Source organism: Hemicordylus capensis, chromosome 1, assembly GCF_027244095.1.
Source record: "Hemicordylus capensis ecotype Gifberg chromosome 1, rHemCap1.1.pri, whole genome shotgun sequence".
NCBI lineage: Eukaryota > Metazoa > Chordata > Lepidosauria > Squamata > Cordylidae > Hemicordylus > Hemicordylus capensis.
In genome coordinates this window covers 69,845,012-69,871,896 of record NC_069657.1, presented here as the reverse complement: position 1 = coordinate 69,871,896, position 26,885 = coordinate 69,845,012, and the positions used below count along the sequence as shown (strand labels likewise).

The following is a 26,885-nucleotide window of genomic DNA, read 5'->3' as shown; positions in this document are numbered from 1 at the left end:
CAGGAATTACCCAGGTTGTGAACACGAGTGGAGAGAAGCAAATCACCCTTCCTAAATTCCCATGGAGTGGAGTGGAGAGCCCTCCATCATAGTGGAGGCAGTGAGGCTCCACTATCTGTCGGCTACTCTTCCAAGGAGTAGAGAGTCCTCCATCAGCTTGAAGATTACCACAATATTTTTAAACAAGCAGAAGCTTTCTAGGCTCCATGTAGCAGCTTATGTAATACGTTCTATTGACTAACCGTCAAACCCAAACCTATTATCTCCTGTTATACCAGCCACTGCCAAGGGGGACAACACATTCTTATCTTTTTTACCACAATCTTTTTAAACAAGCAGAAGCTTTCTAGGCTTTGAACAAATATCTTCCTATGAAATACACTTCTTACTTTTATAGGCCAGGGCTGTAAAACTTTGGCCCTCTTGCAGATGCTGGATTACAACTCCCATCATACCTGACAGTTGGCCACTGTGGCTGGGAATGATGGGAGCTGTAGTCCAAACAGTTGGAGGGCCGAAGTTGTGCAGCCCTGGGATAGTCTATGCTGTTCTACTAAAATAAGAAGGGGGTGGGGAGAGCATGCGCATGAGCAGAAAAACTGTAACAGTTCTAAACAAACTGGAGCCCACACATATGGTTGCCATGGCGACTGAGATTTTAATTCCAGCAGTCAGATTTGGTGTGCAGTCTCCAGCACATCCTGCAGCTCAACTAAATTGCCTCTCCTGCTCCTGCCACTAGGGGTGTGCACAGAACTGCTCTGGGGGTTCGGTTAGAGTCCAAACTGGACTCAAACCGAGCCAACCGATCTGTGAACCAGTTCTGTGGAACCCGCCGGCCTAGATCTGGGGGTCAAACCGGTTCGACCCTAGTTCTAGTGCTTGTAAGGGGAATCTGGTAAGGATTCCCTCTCACAAGCACTGGGGGAACTCTATGGGGTTTTAAAAGGGCGAGCGAGAGATTACCTTACCTGCTGTGGAGAAGGGCTGGTGGCAGCTCACCTAGGCCCCAATGGCACTCCCACCCCCCCATCATTTTGGATTCAAGATGATGGGGGTAGCACCACTGGGGCCTAGAGGAGCCACCACTGGCCCATCGCCGCAGTGGGTAAGGTAGCCTCCCACCCCCCACCCCTTTAAAACACCATAGGGTTCTCCCAGTGCTTGTAAAGGAGAATCTGGTAAGGATCCCCCTTTACAAGCTCTAGGAACTGTGGCCGAACCAGTTTGATCCGAACTGGGTCCGGACTGGTTTGACTCGAAGCCCAGTTCACACATCTCGACCTGCCACACGCCCACATTCCACTGATTGACTGGGAGGGAGCAAGCAGCAGCATTTTAAAATGTTCTTTACAGGGCCATCCATTTGCTTCAGCTACTGCTCCTTGCATGCCTTCCTCTGCTGCTCTGCCCTTCCTCTGCACCTCAGCAAGTTCCTTCTCCTCCAGCCCTAGCCTCTGCTCTCAACAAGAATCCTTTATAGCAGACTGCACGCTGGCCTCTCTCTCACTCTCTGCCTCCTCCTCTCCCCCAAAGCTGATGAAAGGTGGCAGTGACCCCTTGTCTAAGAGACTTGGAACTGCTTTAAGAAACAGTAGCTGGCACAAAAATCTTTGTGGAGAGAAAGGTGGGGTTTTTTTTTTAAAACTGGCCTTGGTGTTGAGAACAGCCCCCTGATGGCCTGTTCATGCTTGGAGAGGTGCAAAGGAAAAAAAGCCTACCTATGGCTGGAGAGCTGTGTAGGTGTGGGAACATTTTAATAGTGAAAAGCTTCTGTGAGGTAACAGACCCTGAACTGGTATGAAGATATCAGAATGTCTTGCTAAATTAGAAGATTAAGCTAAGAAAGCCTAGGAATCATTCCTTTCCCTCAGCAATTAAAGGTCTCAAATGGAGCATCGCCTGCAATATTGAGGAAAACCAGAACTGTTTGGTTTTTTTTAGCGGAAGGAGTCTGTGTTCTAGTTATAAACGGTAGACACTTGCTAGGGAAATGGGGGGCAGTGTTTAATTTAAAGAAAAAGACATGCAGGGATTCTGGATTGTGGAGCAGTGTCATCTGTCCTGTACTCTTCTCCTTAACTTGGGTGAGTGGGCTGCATTTGCTCAGTAGAAAGGGAAAGGCACTCTGCATATGCTCAGAGGCACTTAGTATATTTCCACTCAGAGAAAGTGGAAATATCCTTGGCTACCAAGTCTGGATCGAATGTGTGGACCCCTTCAAATATACCCAATTCACACATATTATTCCTGTAAAGGCATCCCCAAAATTCATTTGTGTTTTGGGCAACATCATCATCTAGTATTCTTCACAGCGGCCAACATGATGGGTCGACTAACACTGACGCTGGGGATCCACCAGGGCTGCCACACAACTTGAAAGGCAGCCCTGACAGTGTAGCAAGACTGGGCTGCTGCGGAATGACTTAAAACCACTTCTGGGCAGCCACACAGCACTACCTTCACTGGAAACCATGGAGATAGTCGTAGCAGTTTCCATCAGAAACCATGGAAGTAGTGTTACATGACAGCCCAGAAGTGCTTTTAAGTCATTCCGTAGCAGCCCCATCGCACTCCACTGTCAAGGCTGCCCTGGTGGGTCCCTAATGTCAACCTCAGGCTGCTCACCATGTTGGTCAGCAATACTTAACTTTTTTTTAATCAGCAAGGTTCTTGGATGTACAGTATGAATAGGCGCTTATTCTGGTAAATAACCGTAAGTACAAAAAACATCCACATGGAGATAAGGGATAGTAAGAGATCGAGTCATGTAGACCGTTCATCCCACTTTTCAGTCACAATTATTTCCTCTAGTCAGGAGCAAGGGCATGTTGTAAAGCAGGGTTTCTTAACCTTGGGCCCCCAGATGTTGTTGGACTACAACTCCCAGAATCCCCAGACATGGCCTTTGTGGCTGGGGATTCTGGGAGTTGTAGTCCAACAACATCTGGGGGCCCAAGGTTAAGAAACCCTGTTGTAAAGAATTACTGCCACAAATTGACAGAACTGGTGAAACCTAACAAGGTTTGCTGTTAGAGCAGGGCTGCACAGCTCTGGCCCTCCAGCTGATGTTAAACTACAATTCCCATCATCCCTGATTATTGGCCACTGTGGCTGGGGATGATAGAGTTGTTAGCTGGAAGGCTGAAGATGTGCAGCCTTGTGTTAGACTAATAACTGAATACAGTGAACAGTTTACATAGTTACCCCAGAGGTCCACCAGACAACACCAGCCTTTCCAGATCCAAGCCACTCATCAACACGTAGACGCCTTTACTCAAATGTCCCAGGACATTCTCAGCTGTGAAAAGCAAAAGGTAAGTTACTCATGGGTTTCCCAAGTCTTTCAAGTAAACATAAAATAGAAAACCACAATGATCCCAGGAGAGGAGAGCTGGTCTTGTGGTAGCAAGCATGACTTGTCCCATTAGCTAAGCAGGGTCTACCCTGGTTGCATTTGAATGAGAGACCACATGTGAGCACTGTAAGATATTCCCCTTAGGGATGGAACTGCTCTGGGAACAGCAGGTTTCAAGTTCCCTCTCTGGCTTCTCCAAGATAGGGCTGAGAGAGATTCCTGCATGCAACCTTGGAGAGGTTGCTGCTAGTCTGTGTAGACAAAACTGAGCTAGATAGACCAATCGTCTGACTCCGTATATGGCAACTTCCTATGTTCCCATGCTTGTATACCTTGCTCAAGAAAACAAAGCATATTTATGACTCTTCACATTTAGACATCAGTATTAAGGGGTCAAAATCAAATTGAGAATAAGTTGGCACTTGTTATAACATAGCAAATTAAAGAATGTCCAGTGTGACACAATTCTGGATGTATGCACGGGGATCTGGAATTATATACTACAATGTATATTTTACAAATATGGCATATTGCACAGACATTCAATTGATTCACAAATGTAAAGCCACGCATATTTTGTGCTCAAACAAACCTAAGAGTTTGTGCCTTGTATAACCTATGCACATTAAAGTATATTTTCTGGCTTGTCTTGTGTACATTGTTCTGCTAATTCTGAGGCCAACAGCTAGGCAGGGCATTGCTGCCCTTTTACCTGCCATAAGAAATCCTGCTTGTCACCCCCTCATTTCAGCTTCATGATTTTACCACACACTAGCCAAACGTTTTCAGATCAGCTTTTGCAGCTGTTAGTGTTAAGCGGGGGGAAAGAGAGGAAGCAGAGATTCTCAGAAAGCTGAACTCCATATCCAATATATATTTCTGCATCGTAAAAGTGGAATCACAGAATAAGCCTGGACAAGTGGTATTATTCTGCAATACACATTTGCTTTGTTTGCGGAATTTGGAAGTAAATTCCCCCCACATACAGGTACTCCCTCCCTTGCAGAAGATATGGGGTCATAAAAGGAGAAGCATAAATTTTCAAAGAAAAAACATCATCTCACAGACAATGTGGGTAACATAACTAAAAGGAGAGAGACGGCACCAAGCAATAACCTGGGAAATGCAGAAGAGAGAGTTACAAGGAAGAACTGAAACATCAGAATTGTCTAAATGTACCTGGAGAGCAGCCTTGAACAATTACACCTCAGGCAAAATACAAGATGAGCTTTTCAGGTTTGCTTCTGGCCATTGCTACATGACCTAAGAAAGCGACATTACAGTAGAACTCGCTATCAAAAGGAGCTGATGCTACACTCAGTGGAGCACTGCAGACACAAAACCATGCACTAATATAGCTGACAGAGTTGTAACACTAAAGTACACTTTGATCTAAGTAAAAGATTTTGACAGAGGCAGGAAGCTATTGAAGTGGCTGAGCTTCCAATGTGGGAGATGAGGGGAGCAATAATTGTTCAACAAGAATACAGGCATTTGGTACTGTTGCTGATCTGTTCCACTGAGCAGAGGACAGGGACTCTGTTGCCATGAGAACTCAAGTATGCAAGTACCAAAAGGCACACTAAGCCCAGCATTCCTTCCATAGGTGTTTCTGACTTACATACAAACCTACAAAATGAAAAATACTACTCTTGGGAAGGAGTGTGCAGGCAGCACACCCTGGAGTTCCTCATCAAGAGTGGGACAACACTAGAATTAGCAAGTGGGAGGAAACTTCTTATGGCACACAGAAAAATCAGATAATTGATCTCCTCTGTTAGTGTCTTCCTCAAAAATCAGTCACAGGGACTGAAAATCTGGTACCATTCTAGCTAATGGTCAAAGCCTTTTAACTGGTGGTCCCAGAAGACATAAGTAAATCATCTCTTGCAATCAAAATTACAGAACTGTAAGTGAGTCAGACTGAAGCCACAAAAGAAAGAGATACATCAATGCTGTATGCTAATTTTATACTAGTGAAGAACTGCCCAAGTATGCTATTGTTTTTATAGACTGCTTGCTTGATCTATGTGAGTATGCAGCTTGCTTGATCTGTTTTAGAACATATGGTTTTTCATGGTGTGTGTTTTTTTTTTTAATTTTGTCTCCACATTGTTTTTTAATATTTCAGTAACTAGAACTGATAGATGCTTAAACAAGGAAGAGTCGCCATGCACAGAGTGAAGCAGCATAGCTTGGGCATCACTCACCAGGGATCTTGCAGTCCTCAAAAATCAGTTCGCAGGTATTGGAACCTCTCATTCCCAGTTTATCAAGCTTTTGGGCAGTGCTGAAACCAGCCACACCCTGAAGGAAAGAGAAAAGGGAAAAGAAAACACCCCTGAAAACCTCATTTCATTAGTTAACCTCTCCAAACTAGCAATTTTGTGTAGTGAGCAGGAGCCAGAAGCTAATCATGCATAAGTGACTTGTGTGGGAGGGGGCAGGTGTGGCGATGTGAGCATCCACAGGAAGGAAGCAAACATATATACATACACACACACATAACAACACAGAGCTAGCAAATAAACTGGAGGAATGCAACCCACGTTCTAAAAAGGCACACAATTATTGCTTTAGTACAGTAGATACAACTTTTAAAAAATCCTTAGCATTGAACTAATCCCCACAAAAACGATGCCTTTTTTTTTTTAACATACAGAGGATAATCCACTGCATAACATCTCCAAAACATGGGGTACTGCAACATACAAGAAGTTGTGTAGTGTTTTTATGAGAAGCATTACATTTGGCATAGAGTCAACCTTTCATATGGTGTTAAAGGGTTTAAATGATTCCTAATGTTCAGAAGTGCGCACAGTAAAATCTCATTTTTATGCTTAAGAAACAGGTTTCCTGTTTTTTAGTCTTATAAGATTTTTAATTCACAACAATTACATTCACACATTAAAAACAGTCAAATACTAAAATTTCAAAAATGTAATAAAACAATAAATAAAAATAAAATAAAATGTAATTAAAAAAATCTTAGCAGCAGTGCAGATGCATCAAATGAAAAATTAATAGGCACAAGACATATTTATCTTGGGTGTTTTTCCCCTCTTTTGTGAACTTTTTGATCTGCTTTCTGCACAAAGCATGCTACTCTTACTTTTTTCCTTATTCTGCAATTTTTGAGAATGGAATAATAAAATTAAAAATTTCAAACAGGGATTACTACAGATTTTAGCCTCACTGTCTGTATGAAGGTGGTCATACAATATTTTATTCTTAAAAATGTATACTAGGGATGTGCACAGAACCAGCAGGGACTGGTTTGAAGATGGAGGAGCATAGCTTTAAGGGTGGGGGAGTGGGCACTTACCCCTCCCTCTGGTGTGCCATTTGTAAAGTCCCCGTTGGGGCGGCAGCGTACCTCCCTGCTGCCCCATGCCCTCTTTGGCATCGTGTGTGCACATGTCAGGCGTGTGTGCGCGGTGCATGCATGCGCACTTACCACTTCCGGTCAAAGAGGGCACAGGGAGGTATGCTGCCGCCCTGATGGGACTTTACAAACAGAGCGGCAGGGAGGGGAAAGCGGAGGGAGGGGTAAGTGCACCCTCGCCCCACCCTTAAAGCTATTCCCCCCCGCCGTTGAAATGGGGGGACTGCCGGCTGATCAAACCAGTTCGGAGGCCCATAAAGGGCCTCTGATCTGGTTCAGTGTACATCCCTAAAGTATACCCCACTTATCTGTCTCAATAATGGGATGCCCAAGGTGGTTAACAATCACCACTCAAAAGCAAACATACCATACCATCAATAAGTCCCTGTCGGGGCGGCAGCATACCTCCCTGCTGCCCTGTGCCCTCTTTGGCTGGAAGTGGTGGGTGCGCATGCATGCATGCCTGACATGTGCACGTGCGGTGCCAAAGAGGCCATGGGGAGGCAGGGAGGTACGCTGCTGCCCGGACAGGGACTTTAAAAATGGAGCGCCGGCAGGGGGGGAAAGCGGAGGGAGGGCTAAGTGCACCCTCCCCCCCCTTTGAATCAGTCCCTGCCGGTTCCGTGCACCCCCCCTTTTTTAAAAAGAATGTGAGCCCTTTGGGGACAGGGAGCCATCTTATTTATTTATTATTTCTCTGTTTAAACTGCCCTGAGCCATTTTTGGAAGGGTGGTATAGAAATTGAATAACTAATCATCATCAATCATCATCATCATCATCACCACCATCAGCCAATTACAAAAAGCAGCTTTACTGGGAACAGCCTATATTCTGCGACGATATCTATAACAACAGCAACAACATTGACAAAAAATTCTGGCATCCCAGGTCCTTGGGAAGGACTCAATGTCTGGATAAAACAAACCAGTCAATAACACCTGTCTGACTGTGTAATATAATAATAAAATAATAATAATATTCCAAGGGGACTCACTATCCCCTCTGTTGTTTGTAATCGCCACGACCCCACTTTCACAAATACTAAACAAAACAGGCCTCAGATACCAAACATCTAAAACATCAAGTAAAATCAACCATCTGCTGTACATGGACGATCTGAAGTTGTATGGAAAGTCCCAGTCAGAAATTGAATCACTGCTAAACACTGTCCGTATATTCAGTAGCGATATAGCAATGGAGTTTGGACTAGACAAGTGTGCTGCATTAATAATGAACAGAGGGAAAATAACAACAACAGAAGGAATAGAACTGCCCAATGGAAGCAAGATCAAGAACCTGGAAGAGAAAGAACATTACAAATACTTGGGCATTCTCCAGGCGGATAACATTGCACACACTGAAGTTAAATGAAAAATTGGAAGTGAATACATCAGGAGAGTTAGAAAAATCCTCAAGTCCAAACTCAATGGCGGGAACACCATACAAGCCATAAACACCTGGGCTATACCTGTTATCAGATACACTGCAGGAATAATAGACTGGACCCAAGCAGAGCTAGAGACGCTGGATCGTAAGACCAGGAAAATCATGACCATCAATCATGCTCTGCACCCCCGCAGTGATGTAGATAGGCTATACCTGCTTCACAGCTCAGGTGGAAGAGGAATGCTGCAAGTCCATCAAACAGTAGAGGAGGAGAAAAGAGGTCTTGAAGAATATATCAAGGACAGTGAAGAAGATGCACTTCAGATGGTCAATAACACGAAACTATTCAACACCAATGAAACAAAGCAGGCCTACAAGAAAGAACAAGTCAAGAACCGAGCAGAAAAATGGAAAAATAAGCCCCTGCATGGTCAATATTTGCACAATGTAAGTGGAAAATCAGACATCACCAAGACCTGGCAATGGCTTAAGAATGGCAACTTGAAGAAAGAAAGAAAGAAACAGAGCTGGTCTTGTGGTAGCAAGCATGACTTGTCCCCATAGCTAAGCAGAGTCTGCCCTGGTTGCATCTGAATGGGAGACTTGATGTGTGAGCACTGTCAGATATTCCCCTCAGGGGATGAAGCCTCTCTGGGGAGAGCAGAAGGTTTCAAGTTCCCTCTCTGGCTTCTCCAAGGTAGGGCTGAGAGAGATTCCTGCCTGCAACCTTGGAGAAGCCGCTGCCAGTCTGTGAAGACAATACTGAGCTAGATAGACCAATGGTCTGACTCAGTATATGGCAGTTTCCTATGTTTCCTATGGTTTAATACTGGCTGCGCAAGAACAGGCACTAAGAACAAATGCAATAAGAGCAAAAGTAGAAAAATCAACCACAAACAGCAAGTGCCGCCTTTGTAAAGAAGCAGATGAAACAGTGGACCACCTAAGCAGCTGTTGTAAAAAGATCACACAGACTGATTACAAACAAAGGCATGACAAGGTAGCAGGGATGATACACTGGAACATCTGCAAAAAATACAAGCTACCTGTAGCCAAGAATTGGTGGGATCATAAAATTGAAAAAGTTGAAGAAAATGAAGATGTAAAAATATTACGGGACTTCCAACTACAGACAAACATCTGCCACACAATACACCAGATAGAACTGTAGTCGAGAAGAAAGAAAAGCAAGTTAAAATAATCGACATAGCAATACCAGGGGATAGCAGAATAGAAGAAAAAGAAATAGAAAAAATCACAAAATACAAAGATCTATAAATTGAAATTGAAAGGCTGTGGCAGAAAAAGACCAAATTAATCCCAGTGGTAATTGGCGCCCTGGGTGCAGTTCCAGAAGACCTTGAAGAGCACCTCAACACCATAGAGGCCACAGAAATCACCATCAGCCAATTACAAAAAGCAGCTTTACTGGGATCAGCCTATATTCTGCGACGATATCTATAACAATTGACAATAAAATTCAGCCATCCCAGGTCCTTGGGAAGGACTCGATGTCTGGATAAAACAAACCAGTCAATTACACCTGTCTGACTGTGTAAACAAGAAATAATATACATTTACTGTATACTGAATGTGCTGAATGTTACTTTTAAAGCTCTGAACGGCTTAGCACCCAGGTACTTGAAGGACTGCCTCCTCCTGTATATTTCTACTTTATTTCTGACGTCATCTAGTGAGGCCTACTTGCCTGTCCTGCAGTTCTGGGACGTGCAATTAGTGATGATGCATGAAAGGGCCTCTTTTGTAGTGGCATCTACTCTCTGCCATGAGATCAGGCAAGCCCTAGTCAACAGGCAAGCTCTCTCATCTGCTAAAAATTAAAATAAAATCACAAACTCTTTTTTGGTAGGCTTTTTATCTGTCTAGGAGTGTGCTGCTCTATTCCTGAGGATTTTGGTTTTGAGTTTGTTTTTTCTTCTATAGATTTTACACTGCTTGCTTTGTTTTATTATTTATTACATTCTGTACCACCCAAAACTTGTGTCTTTGGGTGGTTTACAATTAAAATAATTTAAAACATCAAATCACTTAACAATTGAAAACATTTAAAACATTAAAAAAGCACCTTAAATTGTGCCTGGAACTGAATCACCCAGTGCAGCTGATATGTTGCATGATCCCCATACCTAGTGCTAGACAGTATCTTAACAGAAGCATTCTAAGTTAGTTACAGTTTAAGGGCAGTCCGATAGAGCATATTATAGTGGTCTAATTTGGGCATAACTAAGGCACATTGCTACTGGTAAAATAAGTTACCACTGAAACAGAATGCTAGCCTAATAATAATCATAGTCATCAGAGTATTAGGATGACAAAGGAAATGGAGACTGGTCTTATATCTTTTTGGATCTTATTACTGTTTGCATACACAGGCCAACATCCTCATGAACCATGCAGCCATGCATTGGGAAGAAGCATCCCCACAGCAGAGAGCTTCTGGAACTCTGCCGTGCTTATTGTGTGTGTTGGGGGTGATTTTTCCATTCTCTTTTTCCTCTGGAAGTGTCCTGCTCCCCCTGAAAATGTTCCTGAGCTTTGCGCAACCCCTCAGGGATGCATTTTCAGGTGGCACAGGGCACTTCTGAGGGAATGAGAGATGGCGAAAAAAATCCTCCCCTTCCTTGAGCAATGACCACTGCAGAACCCTGGAAGCTCTTCACAGCAAGGATGCGTCTTACTGGTGTATGATTAGTGAGGATATTGGGCACATGATTCTCTTTACTTGGATAGGTAAATGAAACCCCTGCAAATAGAGGCTGTATTTCTCCAACTACAGATGTGGGAGTCAAACAAGATGATCACCATTTATGCCCTGCTTGTGACCAGTCAAGAGACATCTAGTCTGCCACTACTGAAGAGAGAACATTGGATTAGATCAGGTTGACGGCCATTGTGGCTGGGGATTATGGGAGTTGTGGTCCAGCAACTTCTGAGGACCCAAGGCTGAGAAGGCCTGGGTTGGATGGATCTTATCCAGCAAAGTAGTTCACAGGATGGCACATTACATGACAGTTCACAGGATGAACAGTCAAATGATTAAAACATGTATAAGAAGTAAGATTACATGCAAACACCTGTGGACTGGTTCAGTGTACATTTTGCTAAATACAGTGAATCTCCACCCACCAGAGATTCAGGGAATAGCTTCCATATCACAGAATGTTTTTTTTCTAGACAGAATCTACCACCAGAATCTTTTTCTAGAAGCCAAGCCCTGGAGATTAGGCTTTTGCTATCTTGTGGGGTCTGAGCATATGTCAATCTCACCACATCTGGAGCTGGCTCAACAAGGAAGCACCTAGATTTTATTATTTCTAGAATTTACATCCTGCCTTTCAATATTGAAATATATTTGTTCTTGTTCAAGTCAACGCTTGTGGGGGCACTTGTCCAACACTCAGGGAAGTCCAGAAAAGGCGACAACCCTTTTCAATTTCCTTGGGATAAGCCATAGAGCAGCACAGCAAGTTTCTGATGTGACAAATCTTGACCTCTTGTGTCTACGCTTTTATTCTGGCATTAATCTCAGCTACAGTAAACTGAACCAGAAGCCTGGATTCTTGCTTTTAGGCATAAGCAAAAAGAGAGGCATGAAACTATGGCTCTGCCAAATCAGTCTATTTGGAAAACATTCTTAGCAAATGGAGATTAATAGAATAACTTTGACAAGGTAAAATACCATACCTTCTCTATAATGAATGCTGTTATACCCTGAGAAACTGGAACAGCACTTGGATCTGTTTTAGCATAAACAATGAGCACATCAGCATCTGGCCCATTCGTAATCCAAAATTTGTTCCCATTCAAGACAAAATAATCTCCTAAGGAAAACAAATAAAAGGAAAACAAATAAATGAAATCCATTAACTTTCAGATGGACAAAAGCATCAGGAACTACACCTTCCCAGAAAGTCTTGTTAGATTTCCCAAGTCAATTGAGATTCCCACAAGTAACATTTCACAGATTCCAAGCACTTGCCGTATTTACCCAAATAGAAGACAACTCTGAATTTAAGACAACCACCCAATTTCTAACATCAAATAACTTGGAAAAAACCTAGTCTTGGAGCCAGGTAAATATGGTGATATCCTCAATTTCCAAGTCCAGGATAGTAAGCAAAAAGCCATTGGTAGGTCTAGACCTGCTTGTATCGAGACCTAAAAATACAGAGGCTGTACACAGCTCAGTTCTGTAGCTGGCTTTTTCCATGGCAACCTCGTGATACAGGGCTACAAGTGTCCCAGTCATGTTAAATCCAAGGATTCATTCTTCTGCACCCCTTAGTTCAGGGTTTCCTAAAATCAGAAGCCTGATCCTCTTGGTCAGCATGTCTCGAACTTTATAAAATTGTGACCTTCCCCATTCGGATGTGTTTTCTTGCTACCAGGCTCCTATGCAGCGCTCCCCACCCATGATTTCTCCCCCTGACTTCTACATAACTCTTCCCCCAGTTCCCTTAGTCTTTTGTTTGAAGTGAATCGGTCAGCAGCAGTTAAACTTGCGGTCCCCCACTCCTGCTTTCCAGCAATCCAAACGAGATTGCAAGCTAGCGTTTGAAATAATAGGGCTATTAAAAAGCTTGGGTTAACAAAAACAGATGCAAAAAACTCTCCTCCAAATAGCAGCAAGGTGTCCCAGTTTTAGAAACACTGCCCTAGGTGACCAGATGAAATCTAACAGAGGAGAATGAGGAGTGGAGGCAAACTGAGGTGTGGGAGTTGCACCTATATGGGCTTCCTACAGCACTGCAAGTCTGCCTGAACATGCGATAGATGAAACCGATGGTGAAAGACAGAAATGGAAAGTGTACCGTGCATGTACGCATATGCCCAGCATGTCCTATTTGGAAAGGCACTGGCATAGAGCTGCAGTATGTGGTGGGTCTTCATCTTTACTGGCAATTGCTGCTTTAGACAGAACTAAAATGTCCAAGTCCATGGCAGCCTGGCAGCCTCTTCTCTTCACATGTTCTTCCCCCAATTTCTCTCACCCCACTGCAGTTTTTGTGCTATTTTGTTTGGGAGATGCCCCAAACAGCATCTTCAGTAAAATCTGTGATGTCTGAACACAGAACAATGTATAGAGCGGTGGTAGGCAACCTTGGCTCTCCAGCTGCAGTTGAGCTACAACTGCCATCATCCCCAGACCACAGTAATTTTTGAAGTTGCAATTCAGCAGCAGCAGAAGAGCCTATCCTGCATATTTCTGGTCTTAATGTTACATCTTAAAAGGCCACTGCAGGTCTTTAGAAGCAACTTCCCAATAGCTTTTACCTTTTCTGTCTGCCCTCAGCTTCATGGAGACAACATCAGAGCCAGCGTTGGCTTCACTCATTGCTAAAGCCCCAACGTGCTCTCCACTGATCAGCTGGAAGAAAAAGACATGCAAGAAAGTGCATATGAAAAATAGGTTGCTGCTGCCACTCTTCCTCTTGCCTTTAAGAAAAAAGAGAGATCACAATCAACTGAGGAGTCTTTCATGCTACAGAGGAACGCCAAGCGGGAGCGTCACCTTTGGCCGAATTCTCCAGTTTACCAACGTGACTGTAGAAATGGCACCAAGTTAAGGGGTTCTGTGATGGATGTGGCAAATAAGCAACACAGCTCTGGCTTTAGAATAGTTTCATTATTCAGCTAGGAGATCATGCCAAGAGAACCATGCTAGCAGACATTTATCCCTCAGCCTCCTCCCCTGTACTGCCCTTCGAAAACAGATGACCGGAAGAGGCAGACAGTTCAGGCACACTTGGAAAGAGGCCAGCTCATTTAAGGAGAAAATATGCAGATTGTGGAATGAATTAGGGGGGTGGAATGAGATACCAGAACGTTAGGCAATAACGAGATCTGCAATATTCCTGTGCCCTCATAATGGAATAACAGATGGTCACCCTCCTCCTGTGCCCCCGTATGCTATTCTCTGGCACAGTAGCCTGCCCTCTTTTTTTTCCTTGTCTATTTTATCCCTGTCCCTTTATCTTTATGCTTTTTTCTCCCAGCCTCTTCTCTTTTCAATCTTGTTTACTACACAGATGAGAGAGACAGATTTCATATGTAATCACCTGTAAGATAATGGTCAACTAGACTACCACTCTGCTAATTAACATCATTTTTATAATTTATATGCGGTGCTTTATGAATTGTTCAACAGAGGTGTCTCAGGAAGACTATTTCAGATAAACAGAGATTCAAACCACATGTTTTACACTATGTCCGTGTGAGTAAAATCTGTTAAATCACATTAGGGTGGAAACAATTCTGCTCATTCAAGCAATTGCGGCAGATTACCACAAGATATTGCTTCATAAAACTAGAAGGTTTTCTAGAAGGTTGGATTCTAAAATCCTTCTAAAAACTAGAAGGTTGGACAGGAAGGCCTGTCCAAATGAAGAGAACAGAAAGGACCACAAACTCTGGCAAAAGAAATGCAAGGTGACAATAAGGGAGGCAATAAGGGAGGCAAAAAGAGAGTTTGAGGAACATTTAGCCAAAAGTATCAAGGGGAATAACAAAAACTTCTTTAAGTACATCAGAAGCAGGAAACCTGCCAGGGAGGCGGTTGGGCCATTAGACAATGAGGGAGTGAAAGGGATTATTAAGGAGGATATGCAGGTTGCAGAGACGCTAAATGAATTCTTTGCACCTGTCTTCACAGCAGATGATACTGAGCATAAACCTGTTCCTGAACCAGGCTTTTTAGGGATGGAGGCTAGAGAGCTGAGTCTAGGGGTGTGCAAGGTTCGGAGTCCCCCCCGGTCCGGAGGGGGGGGACTGTGACTTTAAGCAGGGGGGTGGTAGTACTTACCCACCCCCGCCGCGCTTCCCCCTCCGGCGCTGTTCCTTGTTAAAATCTTCTTGGGGCGACAGAGCTCCGCTCTGCCGCCCCTGCCCCCGTCGTCACTTGCAAGGCTGCTAGAAAGACGAGCGCTAGTGGCGCGCATGCGCTCTGCGCAGCGCGCGCACTCGTCTCTGACGCTGTCTTTCTAACAGCCTTGCAAGCGACGACGGGGGCAGGGGCGGCAGAGCGGAGCTCTGTCGCCCCAAGAAGATTTTAACAAGGAACAGCGCCGGAGGGGGGAGCACGGCGGGGGTGGGTAAGTACTACCACCCCCCCGCTTAAAGTCACAGTCCCCCCCCTCCGGACCGGGGGGGACTCCGAACCTCCAGACCGGTCCGGCGGTCTGGCCAATGAGGCCAGACCAAAACCGTGCACACTGCTAGCTGAGTCAGACAGAAGTGACAAGAGATGATGTACTAAACTGTCTAGAAAAACTGAAAGCTAACAAATCACCAGGGCCGGATGGCATCCATCCAAGAGTCCTCAAAGAACTCAAACGTGAAATTGCTGACATCCTTGCTAAAAATTTCAACTTATCCCTGAAATCGGGCTCTGTACCAGAGGACTGGAGAGTAGCAAATGTAACACTGTTTTTCAAAAAGGGACCCAGGGGCAATCCGGGAAATTACAGGCCAGTTAGCCTAACGTCTGTTCCAAGCAAATTGATGGAAAGCATCCTCAGGGATAAAATTGTAATGCACACAGAAGAACAGGCCCTGCTGGGAGTGAGCCAGCATGGCTTCCACAAAGGTAAATCTTGCCTCACCAACCTTTTGGACTTCTCTGAGGGTGTCAACGAGTGTGCGGATCAAGGTGATCCAGTTGACATAGTCTACCTGGACTTCCAAAAAGCTTTTGACAAAGTTCCTCATCAAAGACTCCTGAGGAAACTTAGCAGTCATGGGATAAGGGGACAAGTACATGTGTGGATTGCTAACTGGTTGAAAGACAGGAAACAGAGGGTAGGTATAAATGGAGAGTTTTCACAATGGTGGGAAGTAAGAAGTGGAGTCTCCTGGGATCTGTACTGGGACTGGTGCTTTTTAATGTATTCATAAATGATCTAGAAGCAGGGGTAAGCAGCGATGTGGCCAAATTTGCAGATGATACCAAACTCTTCCGGGTAGTGAAATCCCATACGGATTGTGAGCAGCTCCAAAAGGATCTCTCCAAACTGGGGGAGTGGGCGACAAAATGGCAAATGCGGTTCAATGTTAGCAAGTGTAAAGTGATGCACATTGGGATGAAAAACCCCAACTTCAATATATGCTGACGGGATCTGAGCTGTCGGTGACTGACCAGGAGAGGGATCTAGGGGTCGTGGTGGACAGCTCGTTGAAAGTGTCGACTCAATGTGCAGCAGCTGTTAATAAGGCAAATTCAATACTAGGGATCATTAGGAAGGGGATTGAAAATAAAATGGCTAATATTATAATGCCCTTATACAAAACTATGGTGCGACCACACTTGGAGTACTGTGTACAATTCTGGTCACTACATCTTAAAAAGGACATTGTTGAACTGGAGAAGGTACAGAAGAGGGCAACCAAGATGATCAGGGGCCTAGAGCACCTTTCTTATGAGGCAAGTCTACAACACCTGGGGCTTTTTAGTTTAGAAAAAAGATGACTGCGGGGAGACATGATAGAGGTCTATAAAATCATGCAGAGTTTGGAGAAAGTGGAGAGAGAGAGAGATTCTTTTCCCTCTCACACAACACTAGAACCAGGGGTCACTCCATGAAATTGATTGCCAGGAGGTCTAGGACCAACAAACGGAAGTACTTTTTCACACAACGTGTGATCCACTTGTGGAACTCTCTGCCACAGGACGTGGTGACAGCCAACAACCTGGATGGCTTTAAGAGGGGTTTGGATAACTTCATGGAGGAGAGGTCCATCAATGGCTACTAGTCGGAGGGCTGTGGGCCACCTCCAGTCTCAAAGGCAGGATGGCTCTGAGAACCAGTTGCAGGGGAGTAATGGCAGGAGAGAGGGCACGCCCTCAACTCCTGTCTGTGGCTTCCAGCGGCATCTGGTGGGCCACTGTGCAAAACAGGATGCTGGACTAGATGGGCCTTGGGCCTGATCCAGCAGGGCTGTTCTTATGTTCTTAAGGTGGTGACTCAGAGATTATAAAAACCAAACACAAAATAACTGATATCTAATAAGAAAATAGATAATCAATGCTGTATATGTTTTTCATCCAATCATCACTAAACACATTACATAAGGAAGCCAAAATCTGTTTTATGGGTTGTTTTTTTAAATGACTACAATCATTACCTGCAGTATGTGTAAACACACACACACACACACACACACACACACACACACACACACACACAGCCTGACTACAAAGGCCCTAAGTGGTTCACAAAAATACCTACAATAAAGACAAAATAAAAGGTTAAAACAATTTAAAACATTCAAAGATTACTAAAAGCCAGGCTTTAAAAAATGCATCTTAAGGGCTGCATCTTTTAAAGGCTGCTAAAGAGCCTTTTAATGTCCCCAGGATAATTATACCTCTCATCAGTTAGATGACCTAACTTCAGGATAAATGAATGGGGACAGACAGAAAGAGGGTATTTATTTGTAAAGTCAGCTAGATGGTCAGAGCCGACTTCCTGCTACAGTGCCAGTGGTGTGCAGAGATGAGGCAGAGGCCCAAGAACAGGCAACTAAGGTTCAAAGAGACCATTCTGCCTGTCAAATTACAGTGGGGATTGTCAAGGTGCATCTAATAGTCTTAAAAGCCTCTTCACATCAGCAGTGCTTTGTAAGTGAGGTGGGAGAAAGCTATCTCTTCCAAGCTTTGTTCCAGGCAATACACACATTAGGGCTGTGAACAATCACTTCTGATGAGCAATGACAGCCTTTTCCTGAATGCTACCACATATTTGCCCCAATCCAACTGATAACTGCATAAATGCAATGGAGTGGTGTGGAGAAAGGCACCTCGCTTCACAAGCAAAGGCCTAGATGCAGTTGTCCCCCCTACCCCCAATTACAGAGCTCTGTAACCTACAGAGCAATAAAATGACCAGATCACAAGCAGCTTGTGGCTTTGTCAATTTAATCCTAAGGGGAAAACTTAGCACAGAAAGAGTTTTTTTTAAAAAAAAACAAAACCCAAACACATTCTTGAGTGCCAGAAAATAATTGAGAGGTAAAAGTAGCCTTGATACTGCTGCTTGAAGCTTGCTCTTTTTGTTTTTAAAGGGCTAGCACAAGAAGGGGAGGTGCCAGGGCATTTTAGACCTCAGTTTGATCCTCTTCTCCTCCTCCTCCTCCTCTAAACATACCAAAGTCCACCCATGACAACAAAGAAGCAAGCTGGTAGGTATTCTTGTGTATGTGTTATACGTCAGTCCTTTGCAGTGGATTTTAAGTTTGCTTTGCTGCAATTTAAGCACTACACAGTATTTTGAAGTGCACCTAGTAGTTGATGACAGTACCGACCTTTCCTGGTGAAGCATAAAGAGCAGTTTGGGACATGTGAAATGACTCCACTGAAAAGGACAGTGATTAAAATGATGTAAGACAATATGAAAACATCCGTGGTGTCTGCTCTGTGATGGCACATTCACCAACTGATGAACCAAATGACCAGCCCTAAGGGACATAAATCCAGATGCCATCTCTTTCAATACTAAATAGGAGGGGGAGGAAATTATTCAGAACTGAGTAACTATTCAGCAGATATACTAATGCAAAGAAGTACATACCTTTCAACTCAGGTGTGAGATAGCAGGCAGATGCTATGGATTAGTTCAGCAATTAAATAGCAATAGCAATAGCACTTACATTTATATACCGCTCTATAGCCGGAGCTCTCTAAGCGGTTTACAATGATTTTAGCATATTGCCCCCAACATTCTGGGTACTCATTTTACCGACCTCGGAAGGATGGAAGGCTGAGTCAACCTTGAGCCCCTGGTCAGGATCGAACTTGCAACCTTCTGGTTACAGGGCAGCAGTTTTACCACTGTGCCACCAGGGGCTCTTTTAGACAATTAAATGTCTAAATGCAGATTTCAGAGCAATTACTGCCTTTTCTCCAGGAGGAGGGCTGTGCCTATACGATTTGTAGCAACAGATCAGCCAAAAATCATTACATCCAGAATGTTTTCAATATGTTTTGGGCTTTTCATATGTACAGATATAAAATTCAGTTAAGAAAATTGAAGTAGAATGCTTGAGGCCAAGTATCCCATTTTTGCACTCCATGCTTATTGTTCTTAAAAAGTGTACTGTAATTAAAACTTTTATCCTTCACACATCTTGTTTCCTTGACACAGCAGACGCCACAGTTCTACAAACCTTAGGCAGGTATTTCTCTTTCTGTGCTTCGTTGCCATTCCGCACCAACTGATTAACGCAAAGATTTGAGTGGGCACCGTAGCTCAGTGCAACAGCTGCTGAAACCCGAGACATTTCTTCCATCACCAACACATGATCTAGATATCCCATGCCAGATCCACCATATTCAGCTGGTAAGGGGGTGGGGGAGAGAAAAAGCAAACCCCAAATTTAAAGGCTCATACGTAAACTATATCAAGTGGTAGAATATCTGTTCTGCATGTAGGAAGTCCCAGGTTCCCTCCCTGGCATCTCCAAGATAGGGCTGAGAGAGACACCCCAGCCTGTAATCTTGGAGAAACTGCTGCCAGTCAGTGTAGACAATACTGAGCTAGATGGACCAATGGTCTGACTCAGTGTAAAGGTAGCTTCCTATGTATGCCTTAGACCAGTGGCTCCCAACCAGAATTTCTCCAGATATTGCTGAAATACAACTCCCATCCCCAGCCACAATAAACTGTAGGTGGGAATGATGGGAAATGTAGTTTAGCAACATCTGGAGGAACCATGGTTGGGAACCACTGCTGTAGATGTTTAGGGCCACCAAACATGACAAATTGCTATGTAGAAAACTGGACACCAACTTCCATGTAGAAAATGATTGCATATGACATACACACAAGCATACGTACTGCATGAACCCATGGGGTTTTGTTTGTGCATACAATAATCTAGACACACATACTTTTATCACATTTAAGAAGAGTATGCACAATTTCCCACAGAGAGGCAATATTCATACTGAACATTTATCATGTGTTTGTTTTATATTTTACTTATATTTTACACACACACACACACACACACACACACACACACACACACACACTAATCTCAAGGTGATTTAAACCTGAAAACAATTAAAAACACCCAAAGGCCTAGTTAAAGAAATTATTATTATTATTATTATATTATTATTTATTTGATTTCTATAGCACCCTTCCAAAATGGCTCAGGGCGGTTTTTAAAATGTGTTTTAAAAATGTGTTTTTAAGGCCATCTTAAAGGCAAGAAGAAATGTTGAACCTCATATCTGAGCAGGGAGTGCATTCCAAAGCTCAGGGCAGCTAGAAAGAAGGCCCAACCCTGAGCTACCACCAAACAAGCCAGTAGCAATTGCAAAGAGACCTCATTAAGCCGTGGAGATCAAGCAGAAGGTGGCATTCTCTTAGGTAAGTCATGTGTTTGAAGCAGTCTTTACACTTTTACAACTTTGGCTTTTAACTTGAGTTGGTTAGGTCTGCTTTTCCTTCCTTACAGAATCTCAGCTCTCTTATCTTACATGTCACAGTGAATTATTTGTCTGGAATAATTAGTAACTGAAGCATATTCCCCACTGATAAAGCACAATTCATATCTGTATGAACAACGATTACAATGAGATACAATCACAAACAACTTCAGAACACAGAAGCTTCTGTGTCAACATTCCAGATCTGGAGGGGCGGGGAAGGGAAGCAGGTTTATTTAAATTAGTGGGGAAGATGAAGGCCATTCATGTATAATGAATGAAGATGAAGGCCATTCATGTATAATGAATGAAGATGAAGGCCATTCATGTATAATAATTAGGATATACGGGTAGCAATATGAAGAAGATGACCACATTGAAATGTGACAATCAAGGGGCCTGAGAGAGGAAAGTTGAATAAATTCAAGGATAAAATCATGCATGAAGATTTTATTCAAGGAAACGACAAGGTGGTAATGTACAGAATGTGGACACTGAAAGATTTGCATGTCCAAACACTGTGAGAGCTGAAGGAAGAGCCTAGATCAGGGGTTCCCAACCTGTGGTACCCCAGATGTTGCTGAACTACGATTCCCATCACCCCAATCACAATAGGTTGTAGCTAGGGATGAAGGAAGTTGTAGTGCAGCAACATCTGAGGTACCACAGATTGGGAACTCCTGGCCTAGATGAACCAAACATGAATTACTACTACACAACTAACACAATTATCCCATTTCATTCTAGCTGATCTGTTGCACACGTATAGGTGCAGTACGTTGTGTGGTAGCAGCCCTTTTATAGTATGTTAAAATATACATTGCAAAACTAGCAGGCTACTCATTTCAGGGCAGGCTGGAGAGACACTCACCAGGAGCAGTTATTCCCAGAACTCCCAGTTCCCCCAGCTTCTTCCAGAACTCCTACAAAGAGCAGAGCAAAGCTATTAGCAAGGACTTGGTCTGTCATGAGACCAGATGAACATTTTTACAATTCCCTTAAAAACATAACTGTTTCATTTCCCCACATTTAAAAAAAAAACACTTGACAAAACATCCATTGCCTGGGAATGTGCTGGGGATCAGAAGGCTACAACCAGCTTCAGCACTTAACACATACAAATATTAATTCCATTTAAACCAGGGCTGCACAAATTTGGCATTGTTGCAGATGATGAACTACAACTTCTGTCATTCCCAGTCATTGTGAACAATAGTGAGGATGATGGAAGGTGTAGTCCAACATCTTCAGGAGGGCCAAAGTTGTGCAGTCCTGATTTAACATGCACACCCATAATATTTTATACTACTTATTCTGTGCTGCTATTTAGCTGGAGATGTCAGGATCATGTTCAAAATAAACATGCATTGATCCACTCATATCTGCATGAATGTGGTGGAAATGTATTCTGTATTCAATGAGATTTCTGGTGGTGCAAAGCTAGAAACGGCACAGTCTGATCACTTTGCATGTGACAGATGATAATTAGATCATGGAGATCTAAAGCATGTTTGTATGCCCATGTATTCCATGAGACAATTCCAACTAATTGGTTTGAACCTTGTATTGCACAACAGCTAAAACAAAATAAGTCTCTGGAGCAAATGTTCACCACCACAACAAATGGTTACACATTACACTCAGTTTATACCTAACTTATATTCCATGAGACAATTCCAACTAATTGGTTTGAACCTTGTATTGTACAACAGCTAAAACAAAATAAGTCTCTGAAGCAAATGTTCACCACCACAACAAATGGTTACACATTACAGTCAGAGTTTATACCTAACTTGCAATTAGGCAACTTCTGCAAGTAAGAATGACCTTCAGGCAACCAAACTGGGAAGTTTTATAGAGTCTGATTTCCACACACACACAATCACACACCCTCTGCCCTCTTCTTTTAGGCCACAATGACTAATTTATGAGATAATAAAACCTCGTGTGGGCTAGGAAATTTTGTGGACCCATTTTTTGGCTTACACTTCTGAAGGTTCAGCTTGGAGATATGCAAGTCATTCTACTACTACTACCAATATTTAATAACCCCTGCTAACTTGGCAAAGAGGCACCTTTTAATGTGGTGGTTCTCTTTATTTAGCAGGGGGAGAGTAACTGGCCCTATCCACCCCCAGCACAGTACCTCCAGTGACTGTTGCTGGTGTCTATCTTATGTTTCTTTTAGATGGTGATCCCTTTGGGGACAGGGATCCATCTTATTTATTTATTATTTCTCTGTGTAAACTGCCCTGAGCCATTTTTGGAAGGGTGGCAACTGGTCAGAGTAGACAGTAGTGAGCTTGATGATCTGAATGAGGATCCCTCTTGTTAGCAGCTCATGCCTCTTTCCCTGACTAGCTAAGTAGTTTTGGGAAGGAGTCAGAGATGCACTTTGAATGCAGGCCCGGACTGGCCCACAGGGCCTATTCTTGGGGCATCCCGCCACACTCAGCAGCAGTGAATACTCCTACCCTTAAGTACCCATTCTGCTCAAAACCCGGGGCCCTCCCCACATACATTCCACCACCCTCTCAGTGACCCCAGTCTGGCCCTGTTTGAATGCCAGTGCTGGATTGGTGCTCTAGTCCACAAATCCTTATACATACAGCAGGGGGCTCCATACATGTGGCTGCGTGCAAGAATTCCATACATCCACCTACTGAAGAGATGGCTGCCAGTGGCTTGGCAGGTACAGTAAGTTCAGTGGAGGGGCCTTCAAGACATTTGAGAAACACTCACCTGATTCACACAAGCGTGCAGTGTACACAGGTGCAGATATTCACATGTTATGTAGAACGCAGTACAGCAATACACTCCCTATATGCACCATGCATTTGAGAGGCCTGTACCCTGGCTTACTTTTTAGATGAAGGCAGGCATATGCATTCATGCAAAAGCATGTACGAGCATACAGACATCTTTACATTCGTACAATGTAACCTCTGAATGGGACTTCTGTCTCAAGTGCATCCTGCACCAAGCTGATATGCCCAGGCACCAGTGAAACGGCAGCAGCTTCCCAGCCCTTGCTGCACATCATTTAACTCAACCTCTCCCTTATGAGTCACCATCCTGATCTAAGGGAGTGGGGGCGGAACTAAGTTGCCGTGTTCACCATTGTCTGGAGCTGTCATGTTGTCCACTGATCCACCCGCTCTCTCTCAATGATGTTTCATCTTCCTGAGACATTCCTGACAACATCGGAAAAATGTGACAGATATCCTCTCGCTAGTGGATTCTTCTTTCTGACAGGATGACAAGGACTCCCAGTACGGATGACAAGGACTCCCAGTACGGTTGGCCTCAACGGTTTCAAATTAGGAGTCAGGTACTTCCAAGCAGCTTAGACATTGGGATACTGTATTTTTAAAAATGAGCTTCTGGTTTCTCATGTCTTTTGGACACGCCTCTCATCAGCCAGAATCCCTTGGGCAGGGAAGGCTTTCTTCCTCCTGCACATTTCTGGTACTTATTCCATTTCTTTAGGCCAGAAGCAATTAACACAACAAAGGATTTAAAGTTTAGTGATCTGGAAATGTGCCCAGTCTAACTTCAATATATGACGTTGTTGCTGCTGCTACATTTATATCCTGCTCTTCCTCCAAGGAGCCCAGTACATGGTTATGTTTCTCCTCACAACAATCCTGTGAGATAGGTTAGGCTGAGAGATGCACGAGTGGCCCCAAGTCACCCAGTGAGTTTCATGGCTGAATGAGGATTTGAACTCAGGTCTCCCCAGTCCTAGTCCAGCACTCTAACCACTACAACACACTGGTGCCACAGTCCATCTAGTCCACTAATGACTATCCCACTCTGACTGGCAGCAATTCTCTGAGGTTTCAGCTCTTTCCACCTCCTGCCACCTGGGACCCTTTAACTGAAGGTTCATTTCTTGAGACATCCCACTAAAAAAAAAATTTAAAAAAATGCTGAGCTCTACCCTTGTTGGACAGATGGTGCTCAAGCCCAAGTCCTCACTGATGATCATGCACAAGGTGAGAAAGGAAGAAAGAATTTCTTCCCCAGATAAGAAGGGCAGTTATCCTGGAGGGATGGTGCAAGGAAGAAAAAGATTTGCCTGCTCCTGCAGAATATGGCTTGGCTCATTCCCTTAGTCTTTTCAAACTGTTTTCCAGGTAACCTTACTGCAGTACGGCTGCCATGTGCTTGTGGAACACCGTCAGGACTGATGGTCTAATTTGTGGCAGGGAGTCAGAACAGAAGACCTTTTGTGTGTCCTATGATGTTCAAGCTTTTCTGTGCATGCATCAATTTTTGTGATTCAATTCGAGCTAGAATGGAAGCTCGAGCCAGGCTGATGCACAAAGTCCAGGGTGGAGGACTGGTCTACCCGCTGAACCCAATTAATAGACCAGCTCTCCCATTTTTCTGGGGAGAGCTGGTCTATCCATTTTGATCAGTGGGTAGATTAGTCTTCCACGCCAGACTTAGCACATCAGCTCACCTTGGAAGACTGGTCTACCCAATTCGATTTGGGTCAAATCGGGGATGATTCTCCTTGACCCTGAACCAGACCCTATATTTTGAGGGTGATATGATGTCCAGTTTATGAATTGCCCCCAATTCAATCCGAAACGATTTGAGATCAAATCAGATTACACACCCGTGCAAGCACAGGCTATTTAAAAAAATTCAACCGGGCAGCACATGTAACAGGAAGGGGGCTATCCTTAATTTGTTTAAACAAGTATTTGGATTTAGGGGCCATTCAGATGAACAGCCTCCACCTGTGATTAAGGAACATGCTGGGAGGACATTGGGCCATGCATAGAGGATGTCTCAAAGGGTGTACTCTTGGCACACCCCTTTCTATTCACATGCGCTGCTGGGTCAAAGTGTTTGAACCAGCCACAAGGGAATCTAATTATATAGGAAGAAAGCAAAATCTTCAGGGATTTAAGAACCATACACCTTGCATACTGCAAGGTTTGTCCACTCACTCCAGACAGCAATTGGTGCTAATCTGGCAAGGAGGCACCTTTTAAAGTGCTGGCTCCCTTATATTAGCAGGGGAAAAGAAATGGTGTTGGAGCTAGAAACCTGGCAGCATCAGCTCTCTGCAAGAATTGTGTGCCTTTTTAGAATGTGGATTGCATTTCTTCAGTTTATTTGCTAGCTCTGCGTTGTTATGTATGTATGCTTCCTTCCCATGGATGCTCATATAGCTACACCTGCCCCCTGCCACACAAGTAACTTCTGTGTGATTAGCTGCTGGCTTTTGCTCACTGCATGAAATTGCTAGTTTGGAGAGGATAACTAATGGAATGAGGTTTTTGTTGGAGCTAGGACCCTGGAAGCATCAGCAGTCCGCTGTAATGTCACATAGTGACCACTGGAGGTGGTTTAGGGTCATGGATAAAAGTGCTGGACTCCTCCCCAATTTGTTCTTCCAGTGTTAGTCTCCATTTTGTCTCTCCAGAGTTGGCTGTTTGTTTTAGTCTCTCACTTCAGCCATGAGCTACAGCTGAAATTAAACTGCAGGCTTTTTCACATTTGTTTGTAACCTTCTCTTTAAATAAATCCTTCTAGTTCTTCAGTCCTAAAGAACTGTCTCAAGACCTCTTGCTTTTCTGCTTTCTCACCAAACTGGTTTTGCTCTGCTATTTGGGGACTGAACTGCCATTCTTCTCCTACAAACTGTACCTATGCAGCTTGGCATGGTATCTGTCCCTGGAGCTCTTGCTCATGTTATATTCTAAACCCTTTTGAGACAGAAAAATTTCTCATTCTTTGTGTTATAAAAACTGTTTTGTGAACTTAAAAAAAAAATTGAATCAAGAGCAGTATAGGAATACACTTAACCATCCACTACCTTATTCTCATGCATTTTAGGCTTTTGGTCCCAATCTTGGACTGTCTATATCGAAAACCACACACAGCTACTTAAAGGTATTGCTCATAGTTAAAATTATAATCAAGTCTTAAAAGGCGAACTACAATGTGGAACTTTCACTGCTGTGGGCTTCAGCAAATTAAAATTTTCATTTTGAACACACTTGCATTCCCTTTCAATGTCTGCAGTTGTATTACTTTGTTCTGGACAAGATCAGAAGTCATAAAATTAAATTTTGTAGTGGTGCAATGTGTTACACTCCTACTTGTCCAAGGTGAATACCTAACAATATGTCCCAAGCGAACACACAAATGGAAAAACTGTCCAACATACATCACAGTCACAGCAGTACTCTTTTGCCTTGCCCTGCCTCCCCGGCGCTGGAAATAATATTGTAGTGGCTATTTGGGTTGCCTGTTTGGGTTTTAGATCCAGAAGAAGAGAGAA

At 43.6% G+C, this 26,885-nt stretch overlaps 1 protein-coding gene across 2 annotated transcripts in view; it reads right to left on the bottom strand.

Annotated features, from left to right (window-relative positions):
• The window catches only part of IVD (isovaleryl-CoA dehydrogenase), a 38,892-nt gene that overhangs the window by 8,130 nt on the left and 3,877 nt on the right, over positions 1 to 26,885 (bottom strand). For both annotated transcript variants that reach the window (XM_053279872.1, XM_053279879.1), the window contains exons 3-8: positions 21,453 to 21,504; positions 19,312 to 19,481; positions 13,426 to 13,519; positions 11,836 to 11,972; positions 5,569 to 5,665; positions 3,208 to 3,301 (exon numbers count right to left, since the gene is read on the bottom strand). In XM_053279872.1, coding sequence (XP_053135847.1) covers positions 3,208 to 3,301; positions 5,569 to 5,665; positions 11,836 to 11,972; positions 13,426 to 13,519; positions 19,312 to 19,481; positions 21,453 to 21,504 — 644 coding nt within the window. The remainder of the gene's footprint in view (positions 1 to 3,207; positions 3,302 to 5,568; positions 5,666 to 11,835; positions 11,973 to 13,425; positions 13,520 to 19,311; positions 19,482 to 21,452; positions 21,505 to 26,885) is intronic.